The following is a 15,839-nucleotide window of genomic DNA, read 5'->3' as shown; positions in this document are numbered from 1 at the left end:
AATATTTACCACATTCAGATATGTCCTAAGTAAATATCAGAAAGCTGAAAACTAGTGTTCCTGGAAGCAGAGGATGATTGAGTTCCAATCCTGTCACTTTGTCTACATGTGGCTTCCAATTGTGGTCAACTTAAAAACCTACTTTTGTTGTCTATAAATCTTATGAACGAACTGGTGGGGTTGCTGTTCTTTTCATGTCTTGTGTGGCTTGATACTTTTTGTTCAGATGCTCATTTGTAGGGGACATTTTGTTATATTTAAAGGACTGCTGTCAGGGCCCTTGGATAGATAACATAAAACTCTGATAATCTGGCACCTTTGTTTTTCAATCTTTTTATTAGTTTTCAAATTAATACAGATTAATATATAACATCAATATTTGTACATGTAATACAAAGAGATCAGGAGAACAATCATGGCATGGATAATCATAGAACAATGAAGTATAAAAAAATCTGTAAATCCAACGATCTCTTAGTGAATGAATATAATATGAAAGAAATGGAAGAAAAAGATTTATTATATAAATATAAAAGAAAATCCCCAAAACAATAATAAAAATTATAAACAATATATCAAACCAAACTAAGCTAAACAAAAAAAAACTTTTTAAAAAAAAAACAAACAGGGAAAAAAACTGGGCTAAAATTTCTCAGTAGAAACAGAGCAATATTATGTCGTCAACTCCATTCCTCTAAGTTGAAAGGTTGATATTACAAGGGGATCTATATCATGTGAAAATATTGAATAAATGGACTCCAAACTTCCTCAAATCTAAGCGAAGGATCAACAGTACCACTCCTAATTTTTTCCAAGTTTAAACATGATATAGTTTGAGAGAACCATTGAAAAGTAGTAGGGGGTATTGGATCCTTCCATTTAAGCAAAATGGATTGTTTGGCCGTTAATGTAACACAGGCAATCGTACGGTCAGCGGAGTTTATCTGATAATCTGGCATCTAAGGGTTCAAAAATTACTGATGGTATGGTGTCTAGCTCATTTATTAGTCCAGAATATGAGCCTGGCGTCCAGAGCACAATTGGGGTGTGTGGCTAGAGCCAGTGGTCCAAAGTATGACTGGGGCCTTACTTTGGGCTGGATGTATGACCGAAACCTGGTTTGGGATTCAGAATGCCAGGGATCAGGAACCATGGGTATGTTTGCATCTCAAGCTACCTTGAGGAGTGCTTGTGTATTTCCTGCTCTCTTTAATCTTGCCCAGTTCACTACAAAATTTATTTTACTATTGTGTTAGAACATCTTTTATTTAAAAAAAAAGTGAAATAAACATGTTTCAGTATTAACAGGAGTAACATACAGTAGTGCTGAAAATCTGCTAGTCTGGTACTGATTATTGGAATTTTATTATTGCATGTAATTTTTTAAAAATATTACCTTTAAACATTTAGCCATTGTCCTCCATGTACGACTCCTATTATTACTTGATTAGAGCATCTCATTCATATTTTTACTGTAGAATCAATTGGGTGGTTACAGCAGGGAAGGAGGTAATTTAAACTATTGCTAGTATCGACACAGCGCAAGAACAATCCAGCTAGTCCCATTCACCTGCCCACAGTCCCATAGCTCTGTAAATTCTTTCCTATATTCATTCAACGTTCTTTTGAATGATACAATTGAATCCCTTGTAGAGCATTCCAAACCCTAACCACTCACTATGTAATGCTTTTCCTTTGTGTTTTGGTTCTTTTGCTAATCACCTTCATTCTGTGGTTCTTTGCCCATTCAAAATGGAAACGGTTTTCCCTGTATATCCTTGATGATTTTAAGTATCGCTATCAAATCCCTTTCCAGTCCTTAAAGAACAATCCCAGCTTCTCTAGTTAATCTACATAACTAAAATCTGTTACCCCTGAAATCATTTTAGGAAATATCCTGATTTTTTTTCCTAAAGCTTTTACATGTTTCTTACGGTCACACACAGAACCACGTGCCATACTGTTTTCTAAAGAATCTTCAGACCTCCTTGCTCTTGTACGTTGTACCTCTTTTTATAAAGCCTTTAATGTTGTATGTTTTTTTTTAAAAAAAACTTTCTCAACCTACCCTGCCATGTTTAATGAATAATTGCACATTTGCTTTTAGATATCTGTTGTACCACTTTTAGAATTGTGCCCTCTAATTTATATTGCCAGTTGCAAAATTTATATAAAAAAAATTAAACTGGTTCTATCTGTGATTCTTTTGCTTGCCCTTAAAGCTCCAGCAGTCATATAGGTGTGTGCAGATTTCACTTGGCATCAGTGAATTTCTGTGATCATCAGAGTGAAATCACAGACTTGCCCTAGCCACAGCTATTAGTATTTGCTTTTGTTGGCTTTATGACCTAAGCAATGTAATTCTTAAAATCTGCTATTTTTATACTCTGCTGTTGTCTAGATTCATCCTCCAGTAGACACCAGGAAATACAGAATGCATGCACACAGTTGCATTATTTACGTCATGACTATTGGTGGAAATAATTAAAAAAATAACTGGGATAAATTCTTGATGTAGCTTTTATCTGGTGATTCTTGAACCTAGTGAAGTAAACTGCCTCATGCTTCTACATCCTAGTGTACTATAAAGTATCTTATGTATACAAGAGGGACTTTCTGCTTCCAGATAATGTTTCATTAATCCTTTGCTGAATGGAGAAGATATATTGTGCTGTCACGGACAGACTTAACTCGGCACTTGGCTGCTCTCAATAAACCTCTTGTTAAAACATCTGCATATATTTGCATACAAATTAGATTTGTGTTCAGAGTCATGTTTATCATGCATTTCTCTCCAAAACAAAGGCTCAAACAAATAATTGAGCCCTCTTCTGATGCAAAGAGATAGCAGTTTTGAATATTGTTTGCTGTTACTTTAAAAGATGGGATTGGAATTCTAGTTTGAATGAACACCTTTTTTATTAAGAAGTCTGAATTTACCATGGTTCGTAGACCATGTGATTGTGTGCTTAGTTTGTTCAGCAGCCTTTTTTTGTACTGAGTGTATTATGATAGAGATGTGCAGCAGGGAAAAAGCCCCTTCAGCCCAACTTGGCCAGATGGCAAGTTGCCTACCGGAGCTAGTACCATTTGCCTGTTTTTGGGCTCTAAAACAAAATCTCCACATCCAACCTATCGAGACTCCCAAGAATTTATTTTTGATCAAGTCCCCTTTCATTCTTCTAAACTCATGGTTACAAACCTTGTCAGTCCAACTTTTCCTCATAAGCCTGCTTGTCCATGACTTAACTGCTTTCCAATACATTAACATGCTTCCTTAAGACCGTAGTTACTGTACAGGTGACCTCTGCTTTACGGGGGTGGGGGGGTTGCATTCCTAGAAAACGGGCCATATTGCCATTTTCCATAACATGAAGCAGTGCCACCTGCATGTGCATCAAGAAATGAGTTGAAAAGAAATTAATTTTGTGTTGACTTACTTCTTTCCACACACATTGTGAGAGCAAATTTTATTCCATGTCTCAAATTTTTAGGTTGTGATTTGTGAATTCTGTAAGGGTGGATTTCCATAACCAAAACAGCTGTAACATGGGGGGGTCGCCTGTACACAGTACTCCAGATGTGATCTCACCAATGCTAGAGATTTTACCTCATTATAAAGAACTGGTCTAGTAACTGGTCTGTAATCCAATACATTGGAGCACAATTGACAACGGATGACCAACTTGCATTTGCAGGCGCAATGAGGTAAAATCAAACAGGATATAATTTTGCCTTTTAGTTATTTTTACTGCATTGTGGATGCAGTTATTGTTTCATTTCTAATTTATTCACTATTATATTGAATGTCGACTTTGAACAGCTTTACCTCCTATCTTCCATGGGTCTATTAAGTGTCATGTTGAATGCTTATTTTATTCAATTCAAAGATGTGATTCTGGCACATAACTCACTGGTCTACATGGCAATCAATGTAAGTAAAAGGGGCAATACCTTTAGGTCCATGTACAAGCAAGCAATCATAATGTTGCATTAAAAGTTTAAAACTCCACTTAAAATTCATTTGATTTCTACTTTGCCCATGATGGCTGAACTCAGGAAGATGTTAAATGAATAGATAAAACAGAAGAGATTTGATCTTTGTCCTGGGTTTATTTACTTCAAGGGGTCACCTTTAACAGTCAAGATTAAGCACAGAAAGCTGAACACAGTTCCTGCTTCTGATTTGCTCTCCACTAAATCTTTCTGCAATGGGCTGGTTTCGTGTCTGATGAATGACCATTGCATAAGATGTCAAAGCACTCCCAGCATGAATCAACTAAATGCTAATGAGTTTGTGCTCTCAGCAAAATATTGTAAAATATGAAGGTCTACAATTGATTTGTCTGTCAATTTCAAATTCAGATTTTCACTAGAAGCAAATAAAAGTCATCTGATATTCTGGTTGCTGCTTCAGGAATTGTCAGAAGGATGTGCTTTGCTCTGGCTGTCCATTGTGTATTGACTCTTTTCCATTCCCTATCTATACTGCATCTGTTTTCACAATGTCACCTTCCATACTAGTGCTTCTTTTTCTTTGTTGTGCCAAGGTCCCTCTTTTCATCAGCATTCTGTTGTGCCCTACTATTTATTTGTAAATGTCATCCTCTTATTTGACTTCCCGAAATGCATCATCTATCTCTTGTCGGGATTAAATGCCAATGCTCTGCCCGACTTTCCATCTGATTAAAAACCTATTGTAGCCTTAGAAAACAATCCTTGCTATCCACACCAGTACCAATTTTTGTGTTATCCACAAACTTGCTAATCATATCTTCTACATTCACATCCAAATCATTTGCATCACAAACAATAGGGGTCTCAGCACCAATCCCTGTGGTACACCAATGGTCATAGGCCTCCATTCAGTAAAGCATCTTTCCACTACAGCCTTTGTCTCCTGTCAAAGATTGGCTTGGTGATCCAGTTATCTAGCTTGCCTTGGATCCCATGTGCCTGACCCTTCTGGACCATGCAGGATCTTAAGTCCATACAGTATGGACAATGTCTACTACTCTGCTTTCATCAATCTTGGTCAGAAAAGTTAATCAAATGAGGCAGGCAGGATTTCCCTAAGCAAAGCAATGCTGACTGTCTCTGATCGCCCCCCACCTTTCCAAATGTACATTGAATTTTAGAATTTTCTCCAATTTCCCTACCACTAATGCAAGGCTTGCTGACCTGCTGTCACCTGGATATTATCCACTAACTGATGTCAAGTTGCCTTTTGACTGTTATATTTGCAGCTTTTTATTTAACTAGTTTTCAGATACCAGTATTCTAATGTTTATACTGCAAATCATTATTCCATGGAAGATGTACTATAAGCAGGTTTTGAGTATGAGGCAGATGAATGGTCTAAAAGCTGATATACAGCTCATGCATTGATCTCCCTTACTCTAAACAGAAACATCAATATGAAATAAGACTGCTCAATCCACATGTATGATTGTTGGCATGTCATTAGCATTTCCTTTCATGGTCATTTCTTAGGGTGTTCTAAATGGAAAAATCTTTGTTTAGCCAACTGCTGGTGTGGACTAAGTTCTGATTTGAATGCTTAATGTTTTACTTGTAATTATATGTTGGAAAAGCAGCCATGGCTTTAAATAAAACTAGTAATTAATTTACCAAGCTTTAGAATGCTTGCTTGATATAAGAATCTAGATAAAATTTTTGTGTGCGTGTATATATACAATATAATATGAATATATATACCACCAACAGCTTTTTTAAGTAGATAGAACATACAGTACTACACAGGAACAGGCCCTACAGCCCATAATGTTGTGCCAAACTAATTAAGATAATGATGCCTAATTAAACTAATCCCTTCTGCCTGCACATGGCCCATATCCCTCCATTCTCTGCATAATCATGTGCCTATCTAAGAGCCTCTTAAACACCTATATCAAATCTGCCTCTATCACCATCCCTAGCAGGATGGGTGTATGATGGTACAATTGTGCAGCAGGAAAGGGGTGGAGGGGGTTGAATGGGACTGGTGTCAGTGGAAACTGGGGTAGGGATGGAGGGGCTTTGTGGCCTGTTTCTGTGCTGTCAATCCTAATGGGTTAATTAATCTCTCCCAATAAAACATAATCTCTACCTGCTGGAAGGAACAGAAGGCTTGAAAGGGCTAACTTGTGCTACAATCAATGGTCCTCAACAAATGGAAAGAAAGAGGTGGAGTAGGAAACCAGTGGGTGGTTTGCTATGACCATGCTTCTAGAGAAAGCCTGGGAAGATGGCAGGAAGGTAAGAGGGACAAAAGTGGACCTTCCAGCGGTGAACCCCTTGGTGGAAGGGCAAACCAGACTAGTCTTTTTACAATATTAAAAACAATGACAACGTGGGGCCAACTTCTCTGAGTGTCAGGCAGACACCATCTTGCAGCATCACAACCCACCTCCTCATTCTCCCTCCCCCCACCAAACACCTTACCTACCAACACTTGACCTACCAACAGGTTTAGAGGATGTTTGCTGTTGCTTATCTTTCTCTCTTGAACAGGGGCATGTACTTATGAACAAATACAACTTGCCACTGGATTTGTTAATGAAATACAAGCTGTTATAATTAAACTTAGTTTGAAGGATGGCATCATAACCATAACACAGGTTTTGCCTGAGATTTTGTGTAGGATTCTATTCCTGACACTAGTTGCTGTTTTTTGAGAAAAAATTGTTATAAGAGCAGAAGCTCATTCACCATAGAATGTCACATTCCCGAAGGGTTGAATCCAATCATGCTTGATATTTATAGGCTATTTTTACTAAACAAGTGCTATGTCACAAAATAGTCTAATGTATCTTTTCAACCTATTTGTCAATGTATATGCTAAGTCCACATGCACACAAGAAAGCTGCATATGTTTGTACTATAATTTGTTAGATTTTGCCTTAAAACTATGCTATCTGTACCTGGTGTTAATTTGGCTCTGATTTCTTCTTTAGGAATACCTTCCAACGCAACAGGACATTCTACTGGCTCGAAGACCCACTAAAGGAATACATGAATACGACTTTGAAATAAAAAATGTGCCCTTCAAGATGGTGGACGTGGGTGGACAAAGGTCAGAACGGAGGCGTTGGTTTGAATGCTTTGATGGTGTGACTTCCATACTCTTCCTGGTGTCATCAAGTGAATTTGACCAAGTGCTCATGGAAGACCGGCAGACGAATCGCCTGAGTGAATCGTTAAACATCTTCGAGACGATAGTCAACAATAGAGTCTTTAGCAATGTCTCCATTATTCTTTTCCTTAATAAGACAGACTTGCTAGAAGAGAAAGTTAAAACTGTCAGCATCAGAGACTACTTTCCTCAATATGAGGGAAACCCCCATGAGCTCTCTGATGTTCAACAGTTCCTTGTGCAGTGCTTTCGTGACAAACGTCGAGATCAGCAACACAAACCACTATACCATCACTTCACCACTGCCATTAACACCGAAAATATTCGCCTGGTCTTCCGTGACGTCAAAGACACTATTCTCCATGACAACCTTAAGCAGCTGATGCTTCAGTGACATCTGTTTACTTCATTAATTTTAATTTTTGGCATTGACAACAGCTTATAACTGTGTGTGATTATGGTTGCACTTCAAAAACTTGAGGCAGCCACCATAATCTGCTTAACCAGATTAATGCCAAATTTGTTTTTCAGACTTCGGCTTTTCAGTTGCTTTTGCTCTTGGATGGGTAGTGCCAAGGTACTCAAGTGTGCACTTAGGCAACCCAGCAAGTTTACGATCTTGTTTCTTCAAAAATGAAGATATGTGAAAAAAAAATTGCCAGATAATGCAAAGCTGTGGTGTTCAGTGTGGGGATTGTAAAGTTAATATCTATATCTTCCTCTTTCAACCCCCTAACAGCTCCCACCCCCCCCCCCCAAAATAAAAGGGCTATTATAGAGAAAAAAATGTTCTTGAATATCACAGAAACAAGTTAGCAATGCCTTAAATATTCCCTTTTGGGAGTGAATATTGCTTTTGTCATATTCAAATTGTTTTCAAAATCTTCTTAGAGTTTTAAATTTGTGCTATTGAGGTGTGGTAGTCAAAGTGTGAAATGTATTGAAATGTGAAGCAGTTATAATTTGTGCAAGTTCAGATTTATTAGGGGAAACTTCTCCCCATTGGAAGTTTCACAGAAAAGAGAATTCACTTAATGTTTGCAGTCTTGCTGCATAGTATTATCAGAATAGAACTTACATGCCAAATTTAGCAGAATTGCTTCAAAATTGTATTGGAGTTGAGGCCAAATTTAATTTACTATTTTGAATAGTGCAGGTACAAATGCCATACTGACTGATCGTAACCTGATGTAGCAAGCCAAAATTTCCTTTACTGTTTGGTGCTACAGTAAAATTGCTTTATGAAAGTTCCTGACCTAAACTTCTGTGATTAACAGCTGTATGTTTACCCTGTGGATCATACCTCAGTACAAACGCCATTAAATTTCTATTTAGCAATGAGAGCTTTTCTATTATTGAACCAGACGTCTTCAATGCAAGTTGTAGCTAATATGTTTGGTATTAAGGTATTTGATAAGGCTGTGTGCTTAAAATAACCCCACTGTTTAAAATAGTAATGACATAATTTGTGATATAATCTATGATTCATGCCTTTTTTGAAAGATGTGGAAAATTTGCTTTCACTTTCTTAAAAAGACTGCAGCATACCAAAATACTATTGCAGTGCTAATCATGGATAAATATTAGCTTTTTAAACGGTTTGACTTTTAAAATTGGTTTTAAGTATGACCTAATTAAATATAGGGTTTAGAATTCACTAATGCATCTGCAAGCCCATTTCTGCTGAGTAGTCATTACTAACAACAAACTTGCTATGTACAATTTACAGTGAAAATGTATTTTTGATAGTTTTGTTATAAACTTGGGTTGTTAGTGCTGCATTTAACACATTGAGACTAAGTGGTAACTAAAAATTATGGGAAACCAATCTGTTCCATTGTGGGTTTACTGAACTGCAGCATATATCAACATGTATTTTGTTGCTGTCATCTATTTTGATAGTTGTTAAAATAAGTACCTCAATGTCTGGGCTGTCAGAAAGAAGTAAATTCAAACCCTAATGTACCTATGTCTTTTCTTGATCGTTGAATAACAGACTTCCCACACTTGTTGCTTACTATCTTCTATTTGAATAGTTTTATAAATCTACACATTTAAAAAAAATATTATATGCTGTCTTTCATATTGGTTTCTTAACAGACTGCATAAGACACATTATATTTTCATTATTGCGGTGTTTGCAAATCTTTGCAGCTGGTTTTTACCAGGTTTTATCTTTCAGTGGTTGTGGTCAAAAAAATGGTCAGCTCAGGGGACAATAGGTCTGCAGAAGCCTCCAGTTTGTCAAATAAATTTTAAGATGTGCTGTATCTGCATTCTTTAGATGGAAAATCAGAATTTGGAATAAAAACAAAATGCTGGAAATGTTCGGCAGGTTGAGCAGCATTTGTGGAGAGAGAGAAACAATATACGGTTGATTTAAAAAGGAAAATGCCAGAAAAACCCAACAGGTTAAGTAGAATGTGGGGAAAGAAACTAGTTCAAAAACCTTCATTGTTGACTTGGTGCATTGAGTCTGTTTTTCTCTTTGCAGATGTTGCCTTACCTGATTATTTCAGATTTCCAGCATCTACCATTTTTGCTTCAATTAAGATTGAGTGTTAGAAGAACATTGATTCGAAAAGTTAACTCAGTTCCTTTCTCTATAGATGTGGCCAGGCTGTTAAGTATTCATAGTTTTTGTTCTTGATTTTAAATTTCCAGTATCTTTTGTACTTGTGATTTCAGAACTAGCAGTTGGTTGAGCCACTTGGCTGTCAGTTATATGATGAGAACCAAAGAAAAAGCTTGTGGCATATTTGGTGGGCAGTATATCTTGAAGGAAGCCTCTAAATTGCTTCTTGAAAAAGACGTTCTTTGATGTAACTCTGATTTCTGTTAAAGTCAAAAGACAAAATGCATTATTGGTTTGTTGGTTTATTACCGTTGCTTCCAAGCTTTATCAAGTGGGAAGAAAAGAACTTATTTACATGTTTTCATAAAAAGGCAATATATTAAAACCCTAGGAAATTTAATGATACAGACAGTATCTTTGAATGTAGCTTTTAAGAAAATGGTTTTGGCAAGAATTAGGACTTGGAGGAAATCTTGGTTATATCTGTCTACTTTAGCATGTTACAGTGTAATCTATGGAATGTATTAAAATGTACTGTGAAGCATTAGGCTTTTATGACTGGAGTAACTATACTACCATCTTTATACAATTATCAAACTCTATTTTACAAAATCTTCCAAAATATACTGTGCCCACTATGCAGTAATTTTATGCTGACATTGTAAAAGACTTAATTTTCATTTGAGTTACTATAGATCTGTGGGAAAGACTGGAAACAGTTACTCATCTGACTGAAACTTCAGATATCATAAAATAACCATGTATTTGAGTCAAGTACATTTATCATTTGTCCCATAGACCAATTACACCAACTCTTAAATGGAACAGATAATAAATGTGACTATTCTTCATAGTTTTTCTGAATAAAAAGCGTTATGCATGTACTGGTGTATCTTGCCTTTTAAAGGCTTCTGTTGGAGCATGACCCTTTGAAATGAACATTGTTATTATTTTTCTCAGTGAGCCTGAAGGAAAATTACACAGCCTGAGGCTGATACTGCTATCCTCCCATTGTGTGCTATAAATCCGTACTGGTTTAAGTGTAGATTTGCATAAAGGATCCAACCATTTTTATAACTTTTTGCCTATCATTCATTAGCTTGGTGCTGTATTCATTTTTATTATCTATTGAAATTGCCAGTTAAAGATTGCTAATACTGTAATAAAGTAATGACCACAGCAACTAACAATCTTTACTAATTAGACAACTGAAAGCTTAGTTCTCTTCAGTAAATGAATAATTATCTATTCAATTTTTGAGGCAGTAAAGATGAGATTCTTATGGATGTTCATCTTCACCTGGCCCAAAACAATTTAAGGTAAACTTGCAATCATTACCATGCAAAGAATTCCCTCTAAGCATACTCAATTATTTGTACACTAAAAAGAAATTCTAGTGCTATTGAATATTTGTGGTGAATTACACTGTACTGCTGCTTGTTAGATCTCCCCCTCCCCCTGTCAAACAGCCATTTCAACAACTGTAGAAAAATTCTTTTTATACACAAGTGACAGTTTAGTTTTGGACCCAAAACCTTTCAGCTCTTCATTTGTATTGTGACAAAAATTGCAGGCCCATGGTTCTGGTGAAGCCACAATGAAAGAATTAACTAACCAACTGTTTGATTTATTGAATGGGAATCTGACACCTGTAACCCTTTTTGTTTTGTAAACATGTGGATAACTCAAATACTTGTGCTCTGGGTAAACTGCCTGATAAGTTAGTTTTATTTCCAAAAGTGCTGTTTATTTGCTTAATTCTAAGTATAGTAGTAGTGGCAGACATTTAAGATCATCAAGCAATACTTGTAAATAAATTTTTATGCTTTCATTCCTTTTTATACAAGGTCACAATTTTCTTTACTGAAAGAATTTGCTCTAGTCCTTTATTTTAGTACTCTGGAAAATCCAGTTGAGTTTCATTTAATTTCATTTTGTTTGAGAATAAGAAAGCTAATTAAAAATCTTTGAGTTCTGTAATAATTTACCTACTTTTGTGTATCTCAATTGCCAATAACTCCTAAAGGCTGTTTCTGAACTTGTATCCCACCACTTGCACTAGCCCAGTTAATTATTTATTTGATTTGTTCTTCCATTCCGTTCAAAGCTGTTTTTTTTTAAACATTACATCCAGGTACTCTTAGTCAATAAATGAGCAGCTTTTATTTAATAGTTTTGCTGAGTTTAGGTCTTAATCAGATGGCAGTGTATTTAATGTAACCATTTCCATGTAGCTGAGATTCATTGTCATGTAATTCAAAAGACATTTTGTTTGGGAGAGAGATCCCTTATTTGTCTTTATTGTATCCTGTTGCCTTTGCATGCGGTGATTATTGAAATGCACTTTCCAATAAACTTGAAAGGGTTAAAAATTAATTTTATAGGCTTAATATACCAGTAAATTGCAGTATATAAAATTCACAACAGTCTTAAAAATTAAAACTAATTGTGACTCTTGTTATTTTCAGAAGACAAATCCAAAGTATCCTGAGTTAAACTTTGCTTTTCAGAAATGTTTGTGAGATTGTGCACATTAATTGTATATACACAAATGGATGTCTAACAAGCTAATAAAACAACTGTAGAAACAAATTCAGTGAACCTCTATATAGGCTGCTGTCAGTTATGCTAACATCATGGGTGGAATGAAAAATATAATTTTACATTATTGTTTCAAAACTTAAGTGTGATAAAAGAAAAGTTAGTTAAAATCTATGGCTAGCAATTACAGTAATTTGATTATTTCTCAAGGATGCTTTCACAAGCTGGTGTTATTTTGCCATGAGGTGGATAATAACATTACTGGTATGTACAGAGGTAATTTTACTCAAAGGCTTAAGTAATAGAACAAAATCTGTCCCGTGTGTTGTATGATTAGACAAAAGTTTTATATTGGAGTGTTACACCATGAGTAGAACAAACTGACAAAGTCACAATCCACAAATACAACATATACAATACAATAAGGCTTAACATTTTCAGACAGAACCATTAAACAGGCATGGCTACAATTTAAACTGACTCAAAAATCATTCAAAACCTTGTATCTTCACACAATCTCGGGCATGTATGAAGTATAAAAAAGTAAAAGAATATAGAACTTTGCAACTATCTATTTAGCTTAAAGGTTGGAAAAAATAGTGTCTCTGGAATGAAATTCTGGTCTACAAGTGTATCGGTTTTGAAAATCCAAGGTGGTGGTATGCAAGAGTACACCATGAGATATTTTCCAAAGTAAATTTCATCTGTGATGCTTCTGAAATAGTACTTGAGCACCTTAACTTGTGACCTTTGAGTGACATTCTGTTCATCTGCAAATACTTGTGTTTTATCCAATTTTCTTGTTTTCTGGAGGCACTGACTTTTGAGGTACTATTTCATGGGTGCAAACATTGGCTCTCTGGTACCACGTTTGACTTAACGTGCAAATTGAAATAGTGTTGAAAACTCTCTATTGTGGTACTGTGCTAGATCAGATTTCATTCTCGAGGATGTAGGTGGAGTGCAGTTTTAGGGTTGTGATCTATTTGCTTTGAAGTTCATGTTTTTAGTCTTGTGAAAGCTCTATCTTTAATTAGTATTCTCAACTCTATCCTGCACTGAAATTGGCAAGAAAAATGAATTTTAAAAAAACTACTGAGATAACAGCAGGAAGTGAAAGCTCTTGTTTAATTTCTTCCTCTTTTAATTTTCACCCCTGCAATTGTCTTTCAGGGGTTTGACACTTGATAGGCATGTTTTAAAAATGCTAGAAGCCTTATTATCTTTACATAGTGACCAATTTTTATCTGTTGATTTGCAATCAAGGTTAATCATTCGTAGCCAAATTTAATTTCTATTGATTTTTAATGTGCACTTTCCAGCAAAGACCAAGGTTGTTGGTTGGTAGTCAGTAACTGAGTCTCCCACTCCCCTCCCTCTCCAGCTATTTGAGTTCTGGAACGCCAGCACAAACTGGAAATAAACCTGTGATCTTAGATTCTCTGATTTGGTGCTACACCAGAGTGCCTTTTGTTTTAGGACATCCATTCTTATTTAAACATGTGAGTTGGTATGGATATGTAGTATGAATACTACTCCATATGTATGGAAAAGTTTGATTAAGGCATCTGCTTGATCCCTTTATTTTCTGTTGGCTAAAGAAGTGACGTCTCTGAATTTCTATTATTGGAGAAAGGTTCATGTATGTTGGCCAAGAGATGTCTTAACACATAACTGTGCATTACTTAAGTCACACCCAATGGCTTAAAAGAAATTGCATTGCATCCTGGTAATACCATAAACAGCCTGAATTCTAAATGATTAATAACTGCCATTTTTTGGATTAGAATGTCTGTTTAAAAAAAGTTGTTATCCACATTGACATAGGAATGATTGAGATAACCGAAGTTATGTAACCCTTAAAAGAATTGTATTTATTTGTCTACTGGTCTCTTGCACCTGGCAATTTGTCCATTTATTAAAGATATTAATGTATCATGCACTTCGTCTCCTTTTACATTAATACCGCATAATTAATGTTTGAGATGGTTAGCTTAATAAAATACATGGTGTCAAAGATCAAGTGGTTACATGCATTTTACAAGTCAAATGTTTTATTTTCACTGGCAGTCTATGTAAGCGGTGACATGCTGCTCAAAGAATTTGTTACATTTTGGTGTGTGCCTATAGAGTCATGTTGCCTCATTTCTGGGGGAAAAAAATTAGAAATATCCACATTTTCAGCATTTATACAGTATGCTCCATTAGTCTTGACATTCTTATCTGACCCTTGATAATTTCAGTGGCATTACTTGAATTGGAAATATTTTAAGCAAAAAATTCAAATTTATAGAAAATCTGCTCTCGGCACAGGGATTAGTTCAACAAACGTGTTTTATTTAAAATAAAAGCAAAAGTTGGTTTAAACAATGCTTTAGCTAAAAGTATTTTAACTATTCATTTAACCAGCATACTATTGTATAGGAACATTTTTGTGGTTTTATCTTCATGGATTTGGGGGGTGGATATGGACTGAATCTTTTACATTTTACTTTCACTTTTTGTTGTATATTTTCCTTCATTCAGAAATGGCAGTAAATTATTCAGATTGGAAAGCTGAGAGTAACTGCTTGTTTTGATTTAATGCTTTAGTTAATAGTAATGCTGTTTCCATTATACCTCTGCTGTTATATTGGTCTGTACATACAATGCAGAAGTTTGTCTTTGCAGCCATTAATGCCCAAAATAAATTTACTGACGCGTATTAAACATATACAACTTTTGTTGGGTCTGTCATGACTTTGTTGTATTACTGGGTATTTGTTAAATCTTAAGCATGAATCATGCAGTTTTAATGTTTGCCTTTGTAGAGGTGGAGAAAGAAGCAAAGTCCTTATTTGGTTAATAATTTTCAATGTAAACCTAATTCTGTCTATTGGTATCAATAGAAGTTTCTCTTGGTATTACTAACAGGAGAGCCACAAAATAATTCAGAATGAGAATGCCTATTTAGTCCAAGGTGTTCACCTCCATTATATCATTGAGGTAATTCCATATATCAATTATTCTTTGCAAGAAGAATTCACAAAGTTTAATCTTAAATTTGCCTTTACTAGTTAGTATTTCTTTGCATTGATGCTGTTGACTTCAAAGTAATTTTCCAAATTTACTTCAAACCATCAAGTATGTAATTGGGGCTGAAAGGGCAAAAATAGTCACAAACTATCTTTGATCTGTGAAGCAATAGTGAGGGATTCACTGCAAACATTGAACAGTAGTGCTTTGTATTATTTCATCAGTTGGTTTTAAAACTGCATGCTTCCCATGTCCACTACTTAGATGAATAAAGTTTCACCTGCCATTGTTCAATTTTATTTTATGCAACTTGTTATGTAATATGATTGGCTTCATCCAATAGAATATTCTCAATAGCTTTTGGAAGTTGAACTTTCAGCTTTCCATTGTGCACTTGGAATGTTGATTTCTGAACAAGCTTGGTAAGACGGAATCTTTTATTTTCTGATTCAGTTTACTGCTTTTCTCCAGATTTTTTTTGTACAACTTTTCTTGAAATAATTTTGACATTCCATTGCTTTATCTAAAAAGGTGGAATTATAGGGTTGCAGTAGTGCCTTGTCCTTCATCTGT

General features: G+C 35.4%; 1 protein-coding gene across 1 annotated transcript in view; it reads left to right on the top strand.

Annotated features, from left to right (window-relative positions):
* gna13a (guanine nucleotide binding protein (G protein), alpha 13a) overlaps positions 1-14,973 on the top strand; it is a 66,083-nt gene extending 51,110 nt beyond the window's left edge. Inside the window, exon 3 of the mRNA XM_052033262.1 lies at positions 6,957-14,973. Coding sequence (XP_051889222.1) covers positions 6,957-7,529 — 573 coding nt within the window. The 3' untranslated portion in view covers positions 7,530-14,973. The remainder of the gene's footprint in view (positions 1-6,956) is intronic.
* The last annotated feature ends 866 nt before the right edge of the window (positions 14,974-15,839 follow it).

This window comes from Pristis pectinata, chromosome 18 (assembly GCF_009764475.1).
Source record: "Pristis pectinata isolate sPriPec2 chromosome 18, sPriPec2.1.pri, whole genome shotgun sequence".
Classification (NCBI taxonomy): domain Eukaryota; kingdom Metazoa; phylum Chordata; class Chondrichthyes; order Rhinopristiformes; family Pristidae; genus Pristis; species Pristis pectinata.
The sequence above is the reverse complement of the archived record's forward strand: the minus strand, read 5'-3'. Positions and strand labels throughout refer to the sequence as shown.